We start from the raw sequence: 22644 nt of genomic DNA, 5'->3' as shown, positions 1-22644 counted from the left end.
ACATTGAACATTATGTCAAAGTTGCTGTTAGCCTCATTCTAACCTGAGTGCCAGCTCCAGTAAAAGGATCCATTGCTTACTTTCTTAATCACCTTGTATTCCCTTTGTATTGGGCACTGTATTTGCTTTCCTAAGTTTGATGACTCTTTACCTCTACTGCCTGCTTGACATTTTGCTTTTTCAAGGTTACATTCATCGCTTACTCTTACCAATTCTATCTTGATGCTCAGTACAGATGTGGAGTCCTAAATCTCAGAACGTTGCTAATTCCTAGACTCTACAATGTTGAACTTTGCTTTCTCGTCAGAGCATTGGCATCATCTTCTCTAGGTGTCCTTGTCATTGACTATCACTTGAGGGACCCTCCTTCCTAAATAACACAAATTTTCATCTACCTAGACTTCCTTATACCGTCTTGGATTGGTTACATACATATGTAACTATGTAGCTATTAAATATATAAGAAGCTGAGGAAAATTGTGAGCAGAAATGTATTAATTCTTTACAAGTTTTTATTACATGATCTGAGATCAATGCTTTAAAGATAAATTTTGATTTTCAGGGTAGAAGGGGTAAAAAATATCTTTTGATTCAACCTTACTTTTTCCAAATGAAAAGTTTTAAAATTGACCTAAAAAAATAACACGATTATGAAGGAAATATTTCAATGCAATTGTCATCTTTCATGCAAGAAACAGTTACTTAAAATGGAAATTCCATCTTTTTATCAGCTTTAGATAAATGCTGATTGCTTAATCTGCCAATGAGCAAAGGCATTTAGACGGAATGCTCCAAGTTAATGAAACGATGGAGGTTGTTAGGTCATCTCGATTATTTATATTCAGATCCAACTTGCAGCTTAGTACATCAAGGAAGATTAATAAGTAGGTAAAGTGAAGAAATACAGTGCCATTCTGTTATTCATGTGACATACTCCATGTCTTTTTACTATTCATTAAATCAATCATATACAAATGTAATCAATGTTATGCTTATGACTTCATTATATACCCTGAAACATCTTATGCAAATATTTCTGCCATATTTGATAATACAGACCCCAAAATATTTCTTCTGTGGTAAAGATAAGAATAAAAGTAGCAATTATGTGAATAAATTTTGTGAAATGTTATACATTTTCAGCAGAATACCATGAAGTTACGTAAAGCCCCTGGTAAATATATATTTGTCCTTGCTGTCACAAAACAGCATGGAAAACAAGGAATTTTAACAAGAATTTGAAGGAAGACTTAGGAACTAGAACAATCAAAGAAACACCAAATTAAAATGAAATTAAAGTTTGAATATGACTTTTGTACTGACAAAGACGTGAGATGTGATCAGTAAGACATTCACTGTCTTCTTGATTTTGTCAATTCCCTAACTTCTGTGAGGAAACAGAGGTACTGACTTCATTACGAAATCCTGAGTGCCTGGTATAAAATTCAGGGTAACGTGTACAACATACTCATGAGTAAAATTGATCAAAGAAAGGATAATTCGTTATTTTGTTACTTTTTATACTTTTGATGTTTTAGTGGCACATGAAATAAAACCACCTTCTTCAAAATGCCTTTATTGATTAAAAAATGGCAAGTTAGTTTGACCCATTGTCTGGTAAAGTCTTATTTTTATTCTCATTTCAACTGAATCAAATAAAATGGCTCCAGCTAATTAAGACAGGCAGACAGCAGCTAAGGCAAACTTGTAGTTCTAGCAGCAAATGACAGCCTTGCCTGGTCCTACTTTATTTCTCTATGGTTCTATTTTCATTGACTTTTCTAAAGGTAAATCTTTGTACAGTAGCAGAGTGATCACTGTGCCCCTTTAGTACATGAGCTAACTCCCTGCTGGGAATGTATACACTAGATGTTATCTTTTAATTTAAGTTAATCAAATGAGGAAAGAAATTATAAAGTTTATGGGCCATGGTCTGTTGTTACAAATAAATAATTGTTAGGAGGACACTGGAACTTAAACACTTAAAGACTCACCTCCCTTATAAACATTATCCCTTCTTTCGCAAAAGAGAATGGGAACTACTCCTCTAACTCACTAAACTTTCACTATTTAATCAAAAGCATTTCTAAGTTTTTGTCTTTTAAGGTATTTTTCTAACAAAGAATTGAGACTAGCCTAATTGTATTTGCTAAGTGATTAGATATCTTGATAATAAAATACAAGTAGGTAAATAAAAAACGCTCCCCAGAATATATTTGGGAAAGTGAGAAGGCCTAGTGATTAGAACACAGATGCAGCATGATTAAAATAAATTAACACACACATTTATTCAATCAGGCAGACACTCCATCATGATGAGCCCCTACTTTGTTTGCATCAGGCACTGAACTAGGTCCAGGGCCTTCAAGAATGACAAAATCTGGTTCTTGCCTCAAAAGAGCTTACAATCTATTGAGAAAGGGGTGTGAAGACAAACAAAAGTCCCAGAGTTAAATTTTAACATGGAGTTATATATAAAGTGCATAAATAAAAGGTGCACACATGTAAAATGTCTGGAGGACTCAGCAAATTCATGGGAAAGGTACACAAGTCCTGAAAATCATAGCACGAGTAGGAATATGCCAGACATTCAAACAGGGGTAAGTGGTTCAGACAATGGGAACATCCCATGCTGAAATGAGGAGGTGCCATCAGTATTGCTGACTCAGCCAGGATGAGATGGTGAGATGGGTGGCTTAAAAGAGCAGGGAGCAGGCAAATACGAGGCTGGAGAAGTAGCAGGAGCCAGATCATGGAAGGCCTTGCAGGCTTGACAAATGAGCTAAAATTTCAATGACAAGGAGTCATCAGCATGTTTTGGTAAGCTCATGGTAGGAAAAAGGTAAGTGTAGGAGAGACGTTAGGAAGTGGGAATTCAGTGAGGAGACTATTGCAACAGCCAGGGGAGAGACCATGGGGTCTTTAACCAAGGCACAGCTCTGGGGGTGGAAAGAAGAATGTAGTTAAGCAAGATATTGATACAGTAGATTTGACAGTGTTTGATGATCGTTGGATGGATATGAAGAGAGGAGAAAGGAAATGGAGAGAGCAGTAAGTCTCGAAGAGTTTAAATTTCCAAAAACGGTAATCTCCCTAAAATAATTTGAATGAAAGAGTCATTATTGATTTGTGTTGCAAATTTACATTGTCAAGGGATATATGTGATATTATATAACAACATAAGAAAAAATGGTATTTGTAAAATACCAAATGGATTACAGGTCCATTAGCATTAAGATGCATGACATAATGGGAGCACTGGGAAGGAGTCCCAGGATATAGCTTAAAATTTACCTTGAGGTGTTTCTACTTGATTTCATTCTCTTGAATTGAGATTGTTGCAAACTCAATAAGTCAATAATAAATGTAACCATTGTCAAACGCTGATGGATTCAAAAAAGTGAATTCCCACCCTATAGTTAACGGTGCCTGGGGAAAGTAGATGTCTGGTCAGAGGATGGGGAGAAATGCCTTCTGATCACGCGGTAAAGGACAGTAAAGATGTTCACTGAAGGGGGCCTCCCCACTCCCAGGGGCATGAAAATATGTGAATAATTAATAAAGAATGCACAGTAAGGAAAGGGTTTTATAATAAGGGCTCATGTCTAGGGAGGCATTTAGAGTACTACCTGGATGGCAGTGTGTGGGCATGGGGGAAAGTGGGAGAAAGGTGATATGAGTTAAAAACAAAACCCTTATGTGTGAAGGAAGGGGGTCAGACTTCCTTCCTTCTTAGTGAGATCAGGTTTGGATGTATTGTGTGACTTGGTTCCCTGGTTGGGTTTATACCAAATGAAGATAAGAATTTTACTGAGTTACTAGCATTAATATCTTTAATATGATGTTCCCAGACCATAGAAGAAGGAACTACAACTATGGCAGAAATGGTCTTGTATTCAGTAGTCATTTAACAGATAAACACTTAGCCTAGGTGCTAACTCAACCAGGAAAATTCTTATGAATCCAATTCACTGTTTCTTTTTATAGCTTAAACATAAAGAAATAAAGTGCAAATCTAAGCACTGTGATCTTACATAGTGACAAATGACTATGATACTGATAATAGGTCTTGGTCCAAGTACTAGGGACTTTGCTGATAATCCCATTTCTTAATGGGATCATAAGGAGAAAAAAGAACAAGGGATATATAAACACTGAGATCTCATGAATTGACTAAACGGAATGTTGCCAACTCTACAATGCCAGGCTATAATTCTTTTCTTTTCTAACTAGAATCCTCTTAACTTCCTTACTCCATTCATGGTGGAAATATATATATATATTTTTCTAAATTTTCTAATATTTTCTAAAATTTCTTTAAATAATTAATTTATTTTCCTAAACATTTAATAACTGGGAAAATGCTTACAATCTAATCTTAAGTGGAAAAGAAAAAGAATACTCATACAAGGCATAAATATACCAATATTTTTAAACAGATCTCATACTGGTTTTATTTTATAATAATCATGCACTATTTTATAATTAATAATTAATTTATATAATAAAATATTTTATATATAATCTTTTATATCATTGTATAGTGTTATCTAATGAAATATTTTAAAAGATATTGTCAGTTTTCCTTTTGGAAAATTGTAAAAAAGTCATTAATCTGCATCCATTTTAAAAGAAATCTTTATTTGAATGGCAAACTTTATGTCACTTCTAAAATATTTTGTGTTCCATGCTCTATTTATAAATATAATAAAAAAATAGCTGGCACACATTTTTAGATAAGAACTATTCAAAAAGTGCTCATACAAGGAAATTTATCTTCATTTTAAAAATGAAGTCATTCATTTTAAAAATGTTCTCATGTAAGTCTTCTGGTGGTTTTTATATTTTGCAGTAACTCAAATAAAGATATATAAATAAACAGGTAATTATCCCTTATACTCTTTTCTTTTTCTTATTTAAGATCTATTTGAAAAGTATTTCATGACTATAACAAAGAGAAGAGTGTTGGCATTAAAAATTTTTCTGAAGATTTCAAAATCTATGGTCTATACACAATGCCCAGAATTTTCAATAAATAGGCTAATCATTTTCTCATCAGTGTATTTTTGTTCTATCACTTATCCACTCCCACTAAATCGCTTGTCAGTTCAGAAGAAGGGCAGGATTGAGGACTGGACTCATGGCTAGAAAGAAAAAACCTAAACCTGCATTCATCCTAACACCCCATCTTTTTTTTTTTTTTTCTTTTTAGCGTGCATATACCTTTTATTGAGAAGAATATGTTTAGGAAAGCCAAGAAAAGAGTCCAAACACTTGGTTGACTTTGAGGTCCTCATCTTGTCTAGTGGCCTGTGTGCTCCATAATTGTAAATACTGGGACTTGGAGTAATTATGTGGCTAATGGGGGAAGGTAAAAATAACGACTAAGAGTTCAAATTTGGATAACAGAAAGACTCAGGTTCAATTTAAAATTCTGACATTTACTGTGTGACATTAGAATGTTAGTTAACCACTTGAGGTCTTATATTTCTATCTGTAAAATGGGAATAATAATGGTACCAACTCAGTGAGTTGTTTTGAGGATTAAATGGAATGATGCATGCAAAGCATTTAGCATTAGTGTAGACACATAGCTGGATTTTTTGTTGTTGTTGTTATTTTAGAAAATGAATTTTATTTATTTATACAAATTATAAATTTTAATAAATTGCAGATTATTCTTTCCTAGTATACAGAAATATAACTGATTTTTCTCTTTTTTGATCCATTTTATGAAGGTTAATTCTTTCCAAGAGCCCCTACCTTCCTAGATATGAAATTAATATATCTTCCTTCGTATTTATCTCTTTCAATAGTCTACTTAACTTACTACAAGTTTCAAGGGATGACATGTAGAGTCATATAGGAATCATACTGAAATACACACAGTACCCAAGTAAGGCTGGATAATTTTTGTGATTCTGATATATAAAAGGGCACACTAATCCTTGGACGTATCAGTAGAAGACTTAGAGTATGAAAATATTAAGATTGCCATGATACCTATTGATTTACTTTTCCTAAAACCATTCAGTAATGGTTCTGAATAACAAATAACAATATCCATCTTGAAATTAAGGAAGGGTAAAAAGAGTTAGAAAGCATATATGGAAAAAATATATACATGATTAAAATAACAATTTAAAAGGAAGTATATGTTTTAATTTTTAAAAATAACATTGTCTATTAGGTTCCAAAAGTTTGATTCACCATCTTCAAACTGGGAATGAAATATATTTGTAATTTATTCTTGGTTGTATTTTATTTTTAATCTGGATGTACTTCAGAAAAAAAAATCTTCATTTTTAAGTTATTTATGTATTTTCCTCCCAATAAAGTTTCTCAAATATATCTTAAGTTAAAACTAAAATACTAGAACTAGAACTAGTCAACCATCTCTTTTTATGCACAGGAGTAAAATTCCCCTCATACTATTTCCTTAAAACAATAATGTGGATATAAGATATTTTCAAATTCTAGTAGGTTATTTTTCTCACTAAAAGAAAATAAATGTCTTTTTTTTTTTTTTCCTTTCCATTAGAAGGTTGGTGACTAGAGGGTAACTATGATTTCTTCACAGTCTCTGTGAAGACACTCAATTTGTATTACTAAATCTTTTAAGGGAAGAAAAACACAAAAATTTCCTTTATTTTGCTACAACATTAAAAACATACTTTGAAGCCCCATCGAAGCAATTAATGGAAACATTACAATCATAATAGAAAAAGCTTTTCCACACATCTTTTTTTTTTTTTTTTTTGTGGTATGAGGGTCTCTCCCGTTGCAGAGCACAGGCTCCGGACGCACAGGCTCAGCGGCCATGGCTCACGGGCCCAGCCGCTCTGCGGCATGTGGAATCCTCCCAGACTGGGGCACGAACCCGTGTCCCCTGCATCGGCAGGTGGACTCTCAACCACTGCACCACCAGGGAAGCCCTAGAATGACACTTTTTAATGACCTAGGAAATGTAAATATTGCCAAAGTGCTGGGCTATTTACCAAATTGTAGCAGTAACTTTGTCTATAGAAAATAGATTGAATGAGAATATATCAGACATTTATAATTTGTTCAATAGTACAGTATAAACTTACCTGGTCCTATAAGGTGGCCAGTAGCTACATTTGGCTACTGAGAACTTGAAATGTGACTAGTTTGAATTAATATGTGAAGTGTCAAATGCACACCAACTTTCAAAGACTTAACAGAAAAAAAGAATGTAATATATTTCAGTCATAATTTTTATAGTGATTGTTTAAATAATGGCATTTTTGATACAATGGGTTAAATAAAATAAATTAATAATGTTGAAATTTACCTTTTGGTGTATGTTTTTTAACATAGCTATTAGAAAATTTTAAATTATGTATGTACATTGCATTAGATTTTCATTGGCAGAACTGCTATAAACAACTAAAGTTACATAAAATGTACCCTTCTTTTACAGTTTAAACATTAGTCTAGTTTCTAGGTTAAAAACCAAGACTTGAAAATAAGTGTGATTATTGGTGAATTCTGAACCTTAAAGAGTAAGCTCAAGGGAAATTTTAGTGTGATGTAAGTCATTTATATGACATCAGATATCAGAAACCAACATGATGAAGAGTAATCATATACTGGTAGTTAAGAAGGATAACTTTCAGGTTAATGTCTTCTTTTCAGTCTTTAATTTATCCTATATATAGCAGTAATTAATTTTAGAGAAATCCCCTACATTGCAGTTTTCTGACAATAGTTGTAATGCTTTTTGAGATACTTGGATAAAAGTTAAATTTGCCACATAAAATTGATTTAGAAAATTGTTAATAGAATTATTGGCAATAGTACTTTTTTTTTTGGCAATAGTACTTCTGATATCATGCCTTTAACATTAATAACTAAACCGAAGTTTGGATCCAGAGGACTCAATAATTTATGCAATATTACTTAGAAACACACAAACTGATCTTTAAGTGGGTATTCATACCGTCATAAATCCATCCAGCAAACCTGAATCGGGTTTCGGAGGTGCCTGCAACCGTTCCATAGACCACTTTTCAATGATGGAGGAGACTTGTGTATTTTCTGTATTTAATATTCTGAACCCTGTCATGTTAACGCCACTATATCGGTAGGGTTCTACATCAAGAGCGAAGAGGTCCTAAAAGACAAATTTCTTTGTGTTAGTATCAAGAGAGAATATTCATAGGCAAGTATAATTGAAATAATCATGTATTCCTGCTTGCCTTAGGTTACTTAACACCACTGTGTCTCAAGTGATGTTCAAACATCACAAATCACCAAGATTCAAATACACTATCCTCATGTTTTGCCAATGCAAATATATATACACTCTACATAAACAAGTACATATATATATTATTCCAGTTCCACCAGTGGAACAACAGGCTTTTCTACAACCTACCTTTAAGGTCTGCATAAGCTTTCTTCTCTATGTTAGGGATAGCTTGCCCTTAAATTTTATGCATTACTCTTTTATATTTAACTGATTATAGGTGTTTTCCCATGTCTTGCTTCCTTGACTGGTTATTGCCATTTTTGTGTTACTTTGCTTTGTCATTTTTCTTTTTATTTTAAGAAACAGATCATGAAATATAGCTTCTAACTAATGAAAATTATATCAAAGCTGAGGAAAAAAGTTAACAAAACTGGCCTTATTGGTTACAAGAACTCTTGTAGTTCTTTTGTCTTATACCCTATCTAGCAACTCCCCCATAAGGAACACTTCAGATTTTGGTTGCCCTTTCTACTCTGTATACAGTGAGTGCTCTGGATTTGCCCAGGAGATAGGAGGCCAAAGCTGTCGGGGCAGTCGGATGTCACTATGAGAACATGCAGCACGTGCGACTTTTGCCCCCATTGAGTTGGCATTAGCTATTCCTTAGATCTTACAGACAACATTGAGAACTACTGAGAGCCAGGGCAAGATTAATGCCATTGGTCCTGGGCACAGCTTGCTCGTACAGCTGTACAGACTAGATTATAGAAGCAAAATTCAGTGAAGAGACGCTGACGTTGGCCTGAGCTCTATTCTGTGCTGTGAAAAATATAAGGAACTTTTAGGTTTTTAGTTTTCAACATTTGCAATCTAGCCAAGGAGATTATCTCTCTCTCTCTGGCTATATATATATATATAATGTAGTGCAATATATGTTAAGGGGCAAAAGAGTACAAGTGATAAGTGCAAAGAGTCAGAAGCAAGATAAATGATTTTCAATTTTTATGGTAAAGAACAACTTCACAGAGCAGATGGGATCTGAGCTGCCGTTAAAGAATGGCCATGCTCTTGAAAGGCAAAAGACAAAAGGAGACCAAAATGTCAGTAGAGATACAAAAATTAGAAAATATAAAGTCTACTCAGGAGACTGACCTAAATCAGTTTGGCTATAAGAGAATTCATGAGGGAGAGCAGCGGCAAAAGAAAATAGGAAAGTTAGGTTAGAATCAAACTGAAAAGGACCTTCAATTATAGGCTAGATGAGTCCTACATATACTAAACTAGTTTTTTTTTTTTCCATTTTTTTCCTTATTATGAGATGCTTTCGATTTCCCTAAAATCTTATGATTATGGTAGAACTGAGTTTCAACAGCATTGAAATATAATTTGCTGACGAGGGAAGGCTTCTACTCACTCTCCACCAGCCCATCACTAAGTTTCTCACAGGTTGCAGAAAAGTTGCCTGGTGGGAAGTGATACAGATATACAGCAGAGTTAGCCTTAGTATTTACCAGTAAAATACAACCTACTGTGTGAAGCATCTTCACTGAATTAGAGTTGTTTTTACAAGAAGCTATTGTGATCAATTTAGATTTAAAATTCAGTAATTTAGACCAATTACTAAATTTTAGTAATTTAATCTGGTAACTTCAAGACTCCTAAAAGCAAGGAGATCAACTGGAAAACTTTTGAGTTAACAAAGAGAGAGTATTGGTTAGACTGGTCATTGTAGGAAAGGAGAAGATGCATACTACAGACACTATGGAGAAAAAATCAGTGGCATTTTGTTGGGGATACAGGAGTTAGAGACAGTGGAAGTTTTGAAGCGAGAGTCAGAAGATGAGTCACTTCAGAGGACAATCCATTAAGGTTTAAATAACTTGAAATTATCTTAACGCCACAACGATTAGAAACGTTCTGCAACGCAGCGATATACAACAATTCAGGAATATTACAGATAGACATTTAGATCTCATTTGAACAAAGGTCATAATTGAAGCTCTAAGTACATACCAGTTCTGAAGAAAATAATTGAAGAGGAAAAAAGAAAATAAGATACATGCCCAAACTTGGAGATACTCTCATATTGGGGGGATGGGCAGGAAATAGTGACAGAGACAGATAGCTGTTTCACAGTGGAAGGAAAACTAGGATAATGTATTGGTAAAGAAATAGAGCTAAGGATAAGTAGGTTTGATAAAAAAAAAGAATGTCAGATTTTCATGCATATTGAGAAAAAACTGTAGTGGTTACATAAAGACAAAAGATAAGGGTAACATTCAATTTGCTAATTGCAAATTAAATCATATTTACTTAAAAAAATCCAAGTTAACATATGCAAAAACAGAATAGGAAATTTAATCTACTAAAGGAGCAGCTTCAATAAACCTGATTTCAGTTAAGTCAATAGAGCTAACAACATAAGAATTTGTGCTTTTCTAAAACATTGATTTCTCAGCAAACTAATTTTAAAATCCATTATGTTCTGAAAGTCCTCTAAGCAATATAAATATAAGACATTATTTTGAATTAATATCTGAAACGATATTATTTCAAAATCATCAGCTTCCCACCAAGAATCATTAGTTCTCTATGATGATAATTCCTCTTGGGTTTTATCAAAATAAAATAAATCGTAACTTTAAAAGTGCCAGTATTATATTACTTCTTCCCACTCAAAAACCCATTTTTCATCCTGAAATTCATTATAAGAAAATTTAGAGCATTATCTTTATGTTTTAATAAATTACTTACCAGTGTGGTAAAGATGTAATGGTAATATTCTGTCATCATTCCCATAGCTAATGCCTAAGAAGTAAAAAATAAAAATAGTAAAATATTAATATTGAAGGTACACGTTAGATGAAATACATTACGTCAATAAGACAAGTGAGATGAAAATAGCAGAATGTAATGAAGAATCAGCCTACAGTATTCAGGTTACATTAAAATTGGGTCAAACTAAATCTTTTTTCCATAGTTAAAGAAGATTAGTGGTTACAAAGGAATTTCTGAACCAATTCTCTTGATAGAAAAGCTATTAATTGAATGTTTGCAATTGTAAACCTTATGTTTTACATATTAAAAGAGGCATAAATTTGAAACAAAACCTCAAATGAGCAAATCTTAGTTCATTATATTTGTAATATCTTCACTACAAATTCCATAATAAGGAACACCATTTTATTTTGTTGAAAAGTATTACTCAATTAGGAAAACAGTGTTCCAAAGTACAATACCAACAGGAATTTTTTTTAGCATTTTAGAGACGTTTTCTTAGTATTAATGAAGCAAATGTAAATCACCACTGTACAGATAAAGGCAAGTTTATTTTTTATTAATGAACAACTGAAATTTACTATGTTTTATTTCACACTTCTACAGTCCTCATCAATTTTAGACTATCAGTCTTAAAACAAGGACTTTTGGGTTAGAACTCCCAGTCATAAGAAGTGTCAATTTCCTCTCTGAAAATACAGAATCCTTTAGAAATAGCTATTTATCAGTGAACAGTAGCTGGTGATGATAATTGAAAAATGATGCATTTTTGAGCTGAATGAAGAGCTCTTAGTAGGAAACAAGTATTCTCAGGTGCATCTAATATTCTTCCACAAACTACTAACTACTCAAATTGGTTTACTAAGTAGCTGCCCCAGCTACATCCTTTGTATTTCATGCCCATAGGTAGGTATTAACCAATTAGCTACAATAAAATTTGTATTTCCACAGCATTAGCTGTTCAGTAAGAAAAGACAGATGTTTGTGAAAAATTTTGGGATATATAAAATGTATTTTTTTTTAAAGGGAGAAACATTTGTTAATGATAGGTAGCATCAAAGAATTGAGCAGAGGAAAGGAACTTAGGAATTGTGATATTGTAATTTATAATAAGAAATATGTATTTGGTCTTCATCCCATTTCTGGCACAAAACTCCAGATACTCTTAGAATTTCCCAAACAATAAAAGCAATGGGAACATCTCTGTTATAATATTTGGTTTCTTTTCTTCACTTCCTGAAATTGCTTCAGAGCCATAAAGGTGAAATGGGTGTCTTGTTATTCTTAGCAAGCCCCTTTCAAGCACAACTGAGTTTATGTCAAATGAGGTGACTTTGGAAAATCCCCTAAGATGGGAGGGTGGGTGCTGGTTGCCAGGGGAAAGCAATCTCATGATTGGAAGGTTGAAACTTTCAGTTCTACCCCGGTGACCTCCTGGGAAGGAAGAGGGGCTGGAGACTGAGTTCAATCGCCATGGCCAATGATTTAATCAATCATGCCTATGAACTGAAGCCACCAGAAAAACCCAAAAGGAGAGGATCTGGAGAGCTTCCAGGTTGGTGAGCATGTGGAGGTGCGAGGAGAGTGGCATACTCAGAAGGGTCGAGGAAGCTCCTTGCCCTTTCCCTGTGTCTTGCCCTATGCATCTCTTCCATCTGGCTGTTACTGAGTTACATCCTTTCATAATAAATCGGGAATCTAGTACGTAAAATGTTTCTCTGAGTTCTGTGAGTTGCTCTAGCAAATTAATCGAACCTAAGGAGGGGGTTGTAGGAACCTCCAATCTGTAGCCGGTGGGTCAGAAGCACAAGTGATTACCTGGACTTGGGGTTCATGTCCGAAGTGGGGGAGGTGGGGAAACAGTCTTGTAGGACTAAGCCCTTAACCTGCAGAATCGGATGCTACCTCTGGATAGATGCTGTGAGAACTGAATTGGGTTGTAGGACCCAATGTGCTGGCGTCAGAGCACTGCTTATGGTATGGGGAACACCCCCCACACACAACCGAATTGGATGTACAACTTTTAGGAAACAAATAATATTTCCTGAATGGTTAAAAATTACATGAGCCAATAACTCTCTGATAAATTTACATTTAAGCAAAATAAGAGAAAAATTTTCTTATTAAATAAAAATTTACAAGATTATCTTTGTAGAAGGTATTCATTGTTCCTGATGGATGTGTGTTAAAGGTCTCGCAACTTCAGAACTACTCATTGAGAGTTCAGCATTACCCTTGTCGATATTTTTTACTTTACCAACTCAATAGGCATAGAAATATCGATTGGGATAAATGAAAGAAACAGCGATTCAGATGTATAACTATAAATAACACTTACATAATGCCTAAAAAGTGCTGGGTACTATTCTAAGCTCACTGCACATCTTAATCAATTTAGGCCTCATTAAAAATCCTATGACGTAGGTCCTGTTATTATACTTACTTTACAGGTGAAGAAACCAAGACATAATAAGAATGAATAAATTAGCCAACAAATTGATACAGTGAGTGAAAATAAACTCCAGGTCTCTCTAACTCTTGGAGCTTGGATATAGAGCATAATCTATGCCTTTTATAAAGTGGCATATTTTATATTCCCAAAGATATAGATCCATTTAGGATCTATACATTCTAAAATTTTGGCTGTTTCCTCCTTGATAATTTGAAAACCTGGGAATCTCAGCCCAATCCTGGAAATTGTGTTTTGGAGGCGAGGGTGGGAGGTGGTTAAGAAAATGGTGTTCTGCATGAGCCCCAGGTTTCTTCTACATTACGTTGAAAAGAAACCTTTAAGGGATAACTGAGGACTGTGTGAGCATTTCACTGACCTCCCTTCAGTCTTTGATTCTGAAAACAAGAGTCAGTATGGACTATGAACTTAGATCTAAGTAGAAAAGTTTAGTTATTTTTGATGGAGTACCTATACTCTAACATGAACAAAAGTGAACAACGGGGATACTCTCTTGAAAGGTGAGTTAATAATTTCCAATGGGAATTAAAAAAGAACTTGTTCTGGACCTTCTTTTATTTATAGCATTTATGTCTTGCTACTACTGCTTCTGAATGAACTGTGTGCACACTTCAAACCACATTAAAAAGAACAAAATTATTATCCTCTTGTGTGTAAATAAGAGTGGCCACAAAAGAAAATTGCTTGTGCCACATCACCCCTCCTGGAAAGAAATACCACAGAATGATTTTTTCCAAAATCAAAATATTGTTAGAATTTCCCAACATTTAACTGATGTAGTGTTAACAATGCCATAGGACAAATTAACACATGCAGTTATCCAGGCATATAATTTGCAACCAGTTTATCCTTCAGGTTATATCTGGACGTTACATTGCTTAAGGTTAACAATTGGAGGGGTTAGACTTTATACATATTTCTTAAAATTTTATTATATTTTACTTCTTCCTGCTGTAGCAGTTTCTTTGTATCTGCTTTTACATTTTTCCAGGCTAAAAATTTTGATTTCACACTCTCTGATATGGACTTTAAAGTTCTTGGTTGCTATTTTTTTCTGTGATAGAATGTCTTCGTTAGACTTTACTCCACAGCATCCTGGCCCTGCCATAGAGGATTCTCTTTGACAAATCTGAGTAGAGGTGGAATCTTTTGCTATTAAGACATGTATGCCAATGAGTGCCCTTAATTTGCCTCAGAGGACATCTAGCCAAGCCCAGGCTTCACTCACTTTTAAAGCTCTCAGGCAGGAAAACTTCAAATTCATGGTTGCTCACTATTTAGTAAGAGCTCAGTCAGTTTAAATAAAACAAACAAACATCTCTTTTTCTTGATATTCCTAATATTTGTTCTTGGATTAAGCCAGACAAGCTGAAAGCCCATTTGTGCCTTATCTTCAACTCTTGTACCATTTCTTTGGAGTGTCATCATTAGCCAACATTGAGGAATCTCAGAAAAATTTCATAAATCACAAAATGGAGTCCTACTAAATGTACTGCTGCAGTTACAAAAAAAGAAAGCTATTTACTTTTGTTTTGAATTGGTTTCTAGAGTAGCTAAGATCCAAATATGAGATAAATGCTCTCTGGGACAAGGTAAGTTTAAAAAAAAATCCCACCACATGTGGTCTGCCAGTGTTACAGGATCAAAAAGTATGCATTCTGTGCAATAGTGTTACTCTGACTTCAACTTAACTTTCATATTCTCATTTCCCCTCCGTTCTGATTTTTCACCTACTAATCTTGTTAAAATTATATAATTTTACTGTTGTATATATTTTAGATACTACTTTAATTATGTTTTCGTTTTGCAAATAGCAGGTTACACATCAGAAAACAAGTATGAAATAAGGGATATATCAACTAGAAGCCAGAATGGAAATTCTATTATTAAAGGTGATGGATACTCTCACCTTTCAAACAGCAAAATAAGTCAGAGTTAGTTACTCTAGAGACAAGACAACTGATCACCTATATACTTGTTGGAGGCCTAGAGAAAGCCTACCAAAAGCCTATTATTTGTCACTGACAGATACTACAGTGATACTCACTCTAGGCATAAAGGAAAGGTATCCTTTCCAAGTCTGTGTATTCTAAATGTGACCAAGAATTGTTTGGTATTAAATGAAAAACAAATCCCTGTTCTAGATTCCAGTGCTTACTTTATCACATCATTTTGTTCCCAAAAAAACCCAACCAAACAACAACCACCCTTATATTCTTTATTACTCAAATATAACACTAGAGCAATTTTCCAAATCCAATTAAATATTTTACTGTAGTGAAACCAACATCCATATTGGAAGATTGGATAAACATCTGCTTAATAAACTAACCATGTTATAACAGACATTTACTGTTGGTAGTTATATTTTATGAGATATAATTTGACATCTGAATCTGCATAACTCTCTAGTAGAGATATTTTATCCTACATTTGAGAGGTGTCAAGACAGGTGGCTAATCTCCAGTCAGCCAGTGTGTATAGAAGAGCTTAAAAAACAAAGTCCAAAGACTTGTGTTCAAATTCAGGCTCTACTACATAGTACAGCCTTGTACTAGCTATTTAACCCCTTACATCAATCCCCTCATATATAAGATATGAGCTAATAATAATTGTTTTCCAGTGTGCTGTAGGCCTGAATAGTGCTGAAGTAATAGTAAGAGGTTTTACTGCTATGAGTTGTTTCATTTGATTGATTTAGAATTATTTTTTTAGGTAGGCAATGCTTATTCTGAAATGAATACTTCCTAACATCACTAAGAGAAATATAAATCCCTCTGCTATTTCCTTGATCAGTGATGGACATTGATCAAGCTACTTAATCTTTCTGAGACTCAGTTTCTTTGTCTGTAAAGTGGAGCTCGTCCCTACTTCATTTGGTTACGGCGATAATTAAATAAGATCAAATGTGTAAGGCATCTCAGCGTACATGACAGGTAAAGAACAATTTTTTTTTCTCTTTTTCTTACTAGTTGATTTTAATGGTTGAGCTGCTTAATTGTTGATTTGAAGTTTATTCTCTCATTTCAGCACAAAACAGAAATATCTACTTCATTGATCAATATTCACATTAACAAACGGCATTTTAGCCATTTGAAAGTAACCTCGGAACTTCAATGTGCTTTAAAGATCATCAATATTTATATTACTTTTCTTTTAAGACAATTAATTAAAGTACTTAGACTTTTTATCAGAAAATCACATCAAGGTGACTTCTCTGGCTTTTTTTTTTTTAAACCGACTGTGTAACAATAACACTTTGATTTAAAAAACAAAAAAACAGGGGACTTCTCTGGCAGTCCAGTGGTTAATACTCCACGCTTCCACTGCAGGGGGCATGGGTTTGATCCCTGGTTGGTGGGGAACTAAGATTCCACATGCCATACAGTGTAGCCAAAAAATAAATAAATAAATAAACAAGACAAAAAGACAACCCTCAGAATGGGAGAAAATATTTGCAAATGAAGCAACTGACAAAGGATTAATCTCCAAAATTTACAAGCAGCTCATGCAGCTTAATATCAAAAAAAACAAACAACCCAATCCAAAAATGGGTGGAAGACCTAAATAGACATTTCTCCAAAGAAGATATACAGATTGCCAACAAACACATGAAAGGATGCTCAACATCACTAATCGTTAGAGAAATGCAAATCAGAACCACAATGTGGTATCACCTCACACCGGTCAGAAGAGTCATCATAAAAGATCTACAAACAATAAATGCTGGAGAGGGTGGATAAAAGGGAACCCTCTTGCACTGTTGTGGGAATGAAACTGATACAGCCACTATGGAGAACAGTATGGAGCTTCCTTAAAAAAACTAAAAATAGAATTACCATATGACCCAGCAATCCCACCACTGGGCATATACCCTGAGAAAACCATAATTCAAAAAGAGTCATGCACCACAGTGTTCACTGCAGCACCATTTACAATAGCCAGGACATGGAAGTAACCTAACAGTCCATCAACAGGTGAATGGATAAAGAAGATGTGGCACATATATACAATGGAATATTTCTCAGCCATAAAAAGAAATGAAATTGAGTTATCTGTAGTGAGGTGGATGAACCTAGAGTCTGTCACAAGAGTGAAGTAAGTCAGAAAGAGAAAAACAAATACCTATGCTAACACATATATATGGAATCTAAAAAAAAAAAAAAGGTTCTGAAGAACCTAGGGGCAAGACAGGAATAAAGACGCAGACGTAGAGAATGGACTTGAAGACACGGCTTGCAGGGGACTGGGAAGGGGAAGTTGGGACCAAGTGAGAGAGTAGCATTGACATGTACACACTACCAAATGTAAAATAGATAGCTAGTGCGAAGTAGCTGCATAGCACAGGGAGATCAGCTCAGTGCTTTGTGACCACCTAGAGGGGTGGGATAGGGAGGGTGGGAGGGAGATGCAAGAGGGAGGAGATATGGGGATCTATGTATATGTATAGCTGATTTACTTTGTTATACAGCAGAAACTAACACACCATTGTAAAGCACTTATACTCCAATAAAGATGTAAAAAAAAAATTTCAAACTCAAATTTAATAAAGAAATTAAGAACTTAAATAATTTAAAGATTACCTGTTTCAAAATGCCTGCTGCCATTTCATGGCTACAGTCAAAGATGACATGGAACTCCTTGCCTCTTTTCATTTCTTTTAGTAAGGGTTTTGCATCCTTTGTATCAGCAGGTAGTTGACGGATCTTAAGTCGAAGATTGTATCTTGATGGAGCTTTGATGAGCTCCTGCAAGCGAATGAGACCTTTAATGGAAAAGAAAAAAAAATAGAATGTTACAGAAAAAACAGAGTAGTTCATAGAATCACAAAACATACCACAGTGTCTGATTTCCTTGACCATGTACATGTGTACATCATGACGTGACCATTGAAATTCCTACTTTAGAACTCCCAATCCCCAGTTATTTTTGTTAAAATCACTTCTCAAATTCTTAGGGTATTTCTCAAAGTATGAAAGACATACATGACTGTAAGTTAATGTAAATAATTTAAATAGATAAAAGAATTTAAAATAAAATGGTTTCCCTCTCTATCCTAATTCTACTCCCAGTGGGTTATCACTGTTGATGGCTTGAAATATTATCCTCCATATACTTCCTATGTATTTGCACATATATACATAGAGGGTTTTTTTTTTGTATTTTACATCAATAATTGTTTTGTGACAATGTCTTATAGGTCATTGTAAGTTAGTGATTACTGTTCTAGTTTGTCCAACTAAGTTTTAGTGGACATAATTTATGTAATTATTCTCTATTATTACAAACTTTGGTTATTGTTTCTTGTTTTTGTTCACAAATAATGGTATAGTAATTTGGTGTATATGCAAGAGTGATATACTTTTCTTAATAAAAAGACTAAATAGCCAGAAGTGTAATTAAATTACTTTAAGAAATAAAACTTTCCTTTGTATTGTTTTTATTTGTATCATTCTGTATTTCTTCAGAAATAAATATAACCACAGAAATTACTAATAAAGCAAACATTTTCCTAGAAAAGTAGCTCCTGATTATATGTTTCAAAAATATATCAAATTAATCGGTCCATTTTCAATAGGTCATTAAACTGTTATGCATTTTTAAATAACAGAGACAAATCAATGAATTTATTCCTTTATAGAAACTTTCTAATTAATGAAACCCCTTAAAGACTGATATAAAAGATCCAATATATAAGAGTATGATAAGAAAAGAAGGATCATACAATTCTATTAGCTTGGACAAAATTAAGCAATTTCCTTTCCCCTTCTCCCCTCTTCCTTCTTATTTACCCCTTTTTCCATCTCATCTTTATGTTTCTAAAACTCTATTTCTATCTTTCCTGAAAAACTACCTTCATAAATATTACTATGACAAACAATAATAAAGGAAAATATTTGTAAATAACTATCTGGAATTCTGTCTCTCTCTCTCTCTCTCTCTCTCTCTCTCTCTATATATATATATATATATATATATATATAGCTCTATTTGGAAACAGGAATTAAAAGAATCTTACTATGACTAAAAATCTACTGTATATTAAAATAACATGAGATATAAAGAAATCTAATTCTAGGAATTCTTTTTTCATTCAGTTTTTAAATAAATAATAGATCCTCTTAGACATGTAATGCTATATACACTTTAATATGTTGCAACATAGTTAATAAAATTAACATGACTAATTTTCAGTATTTTTATCCTTGAGACATGCAAGATAAAACATATGTAAATTCATAAATATATAGTATCTTTTGCTTTTAAAATACCGTCCCACCAGACTTCCCTGGTGGCACAGTGGTTAAGAATCCACCTGCCAATGCAGGGGACACGGGTTTGATCCCTGGTCTGGAAAGATCCCACATGCCTTGGAGCAATTAAGCCCATGCACCACAGCTACTGAGCCTGCGCTCTAGAGCCTGCGAGCTACCACTACTGAGCCCATGTGCCACAACTACTGAAGCCCGTGTGCCTAGAGCCCGTGCTCCACACAAGAGAAGCCATGGCAAGCAGAAACTCGTGCACCACAACGAAGAGTAGCCCCCTCTCGCCACAACTAGGGAAAGCCCATGCGCAGCAACGAAGACCCATTGCAGCCAAAATAATAATAAATAAAATTATAAAAAATTAAATGAATTCATTAAATAAAACATTGTCCCATAAAGTTTACTTCATTGTAAGTTGTTTTAAAATTTTGATATATAAAATCCTATAAATAATATTTGCATAAATTACACAGTATAATACTATTAGTAAAATATTACATATTAATTGATATCAAATATACCCATTAAACATGATACAATTCAGTCTAGGGAATTATGTATATAATGAGTACAGATGTTAACACTGAACTGTACAAAGAGTAAAAAAAATATTTGAGTTTATAACACCTGCTTAATTGTAGCAGCATTTAACATTGGGCTTATAAAATCCTCTAAAACATCTATAAAAGGCTATACACTTCTTTACATAGGGGAGTACTCTGTAACTAAATTAGAATAAATTCTTAAAGGGTAGTAACATTGTTTAACTACTTTTTATAAATAAACCTGAATATAATTGCTGTAAGGCAGTGGCTCCCAAACTCTGGAAGGTATGATAGTAACCTGTGAAGCTTGGGTACAATCTAAACAACCAAATAAGAATCTTCAGGCGATAGGACTCCTGCATGTATCGCCTATTTTTAACAATCTTTCCAGGTGAGAGATTCAAAGAGTGTGCCAATTTCCAAAGATAGGTCTGGTTTCAGATAAGTGTCTTATGAGAGATACCCTTTGATAGCTATATTGTAGGATAATAACTATTGTATATTAACTAGTAGTTAATACTACTAGTATTAACTAGTAGCATAAGACAATAAAACAATTAATTTAAAGGATGATTTCCAGCTGCATTAGGAAGAGTGAGTTAAAAAACTGTAAATACAACTGACTGTAAGAATAAGAGAGAGAAAAAAAGACATTTACTTATGCATCAAATGTTTATTAAATTTTTACTGTAGGTCAAGCACTGTTCTAGACATTGAGGAGACAATGAAATATATAAATAGACAAATTTTCTGCCCATACCATGCTAAAAATACACAGGGGGACAAATGCTACTAAGCAAGCAATTATAAGTGAAAAATGGCAATACTGTTTTGATAGGGAAAGTGCAGATGGTTGAGGAAGCATATAGCAGGATCACCTAACTCAGAGTGGGAGTCTTCAGGGAAATTATCTCAAAGGAGGTGACGTCTAAGTTCATACCTAAATAAAAAGAGAAAGAATGGAAGGAATGGATGGAAGAAAAGACAGCTTTTATACTGGCGTGGAGGTGAGAGAGCATGGGCAAAGAATCTTAAGAAGCAAGGAAGAAGTGCTGACGAGTGTAATTTGAGAAGAGGGCAGGGATGCTTAGGATGCCCTTGTATTTTACATTAGCGTTAAGGCCTTAACTTAAGGGTGGTAGAAAATGCTCACTTGGAATCTGCATTTCAAAAGAATCACTCAGATTTTCACTATAGAGGACAGAAGAGAAGAACTAAAATGGGAGGAAGAGTTGGAAGACAGTTGTAATAATGCAGGTTGGGAAAGGGAAAGGTGTGTGTTCAGGTCAAGACGGTAGGGAGAGAAAGAAGTGGAGGGACTAGAGATTTTTTTTTTTTTAATGGTGTGTTAGTTTCTGCTTTATAACAAAGTGAATCAGTTATACATATACATATGTTCCCATATCTCTTCCCTCTTGCGTCTCCCTCCCGCCCTCCCTATCCCACCCCTCTAGGTGGTCTCAAAGCACCGAGCTGATCTCCCTGTGTTATGCGGCTGCTTCCCACTAGCTATCTATTTTACGTTTGGTAGTGTGTATATATATATATATATATATATATATATATGTCCATGCCACTCTCTCACTTTGCCTAGAGTCTGTCATACAGAGTGAAGTAAGTCAGAAAGAGAAAAACAAATACCGTATGCTAACACATATATATGGAATCTAAGAAAAAAAAAAAGGGACTAGAGATTTTTGAGAAAAGATGATAAGTGGTTGGTGAGGGAGAAGGGCTGAGTCAGGGAGGTTTCTCAGATGTTTGGCTTGGGCATCTGTGAGGAGAGAGTGCTTCCAGAGTGTGAGGTCATGGGAGGAGTCTTATCTAGAAAAGCAGTTCTCAAAGTGTGGTCCACAGTCCCCTCAGGAGGGTCCCTGAGGTCCAGTTACTTTCATAATAATAATAAGAGGTTATCTGGCTTTTTTACTTTCATTCAATCACACATGTGCAGTGGAGTGTTCTAGGGGTTACAAGACATGGATGATGTCATGGCAGATTGAACGAGGAAGTAGATATGAAAATCCAACTACCTCCTATTAAACCAAATAGTAAAGAGACTTATGAGAATGCAAAACAAAGTCACTCTTCTTATTACATTTTTGTTTTAGAAAATATAGGTATTTTTCATTAAAATATGATATGTGAATAGATAATAGATTTGTTATTGCAATTATTAAATGAATTAATATTTTTAAATGTTATAATTTTATTACTAATATGGTAAATGTTTATAAGCATATTATAAATGCTTTTAGAGATCCTCAGTAATTATTGAGTGTAAAGTGCTACCAAAACCTAAATGCCTAAGAATTACTAAATTGGATTATCTCTAAATTTTTCCTAGTTCTAAGTTTCTCTTATTCTCAT

The 22644-nt window shown here is 34.1% G+C and overlaps 1 protein-coding gene across 3 annotated transcripts in view; it reads right to left on the bottom strand.

Annotated features, from left to right (window-relative positions):
- The window catches only part of GRIK2 (glutamate ionotropic receptor kainate type subunit 2), a 626810-nt gene that overhangs the window by 318529 nt on the left and 285637 nt on the right, over nt 1-22644 (bottom strand). For all 3 annotated transcript variants that reach the window (XM_024739236.1, XM_024739250.1, XM_024739246.1), the window contains exons 4-6: nt 18047-18228; nt 10970-11023; nt 7964-8137 (exon numbers count right to left, since the gene is read on the bottom strand). In XM_024739236.1, the coding sequence (XP_024595004.1) occupies nt 7964-8137; nt 10970-11023; nt 18047-18228 (410 nt within the window). The remainder of the gene's footprint in view (nt 1-7963; nt 8138-10969; nt 11024-18046; nt 18229-22644) is intronic.

This window comes from Neophocaena asiaeorientalis, unplaced genomic scaffold (assembly GCF_003031525.2).
Source record: "Neophocaena asiaeorientalis asiaeorientalis breed wild unplaced genomic scaffold, Neophocaena_asiaeorientalis_V1.1 scaffold451, whole genome shotgun sequence".
Classification (NCBI taxonomy): Eukaryota; Metazoa; Chordata; class Mammalia; order Artiodactyla; family Phocoenidae; genus Neophocaena; species Neophocaena asiaeorientalis.
The sequence above is the reverse complement of the archived record's forward strand: the minus strand, read 5'-3'. Positions and strand labels throughout refer to the sequence as shown.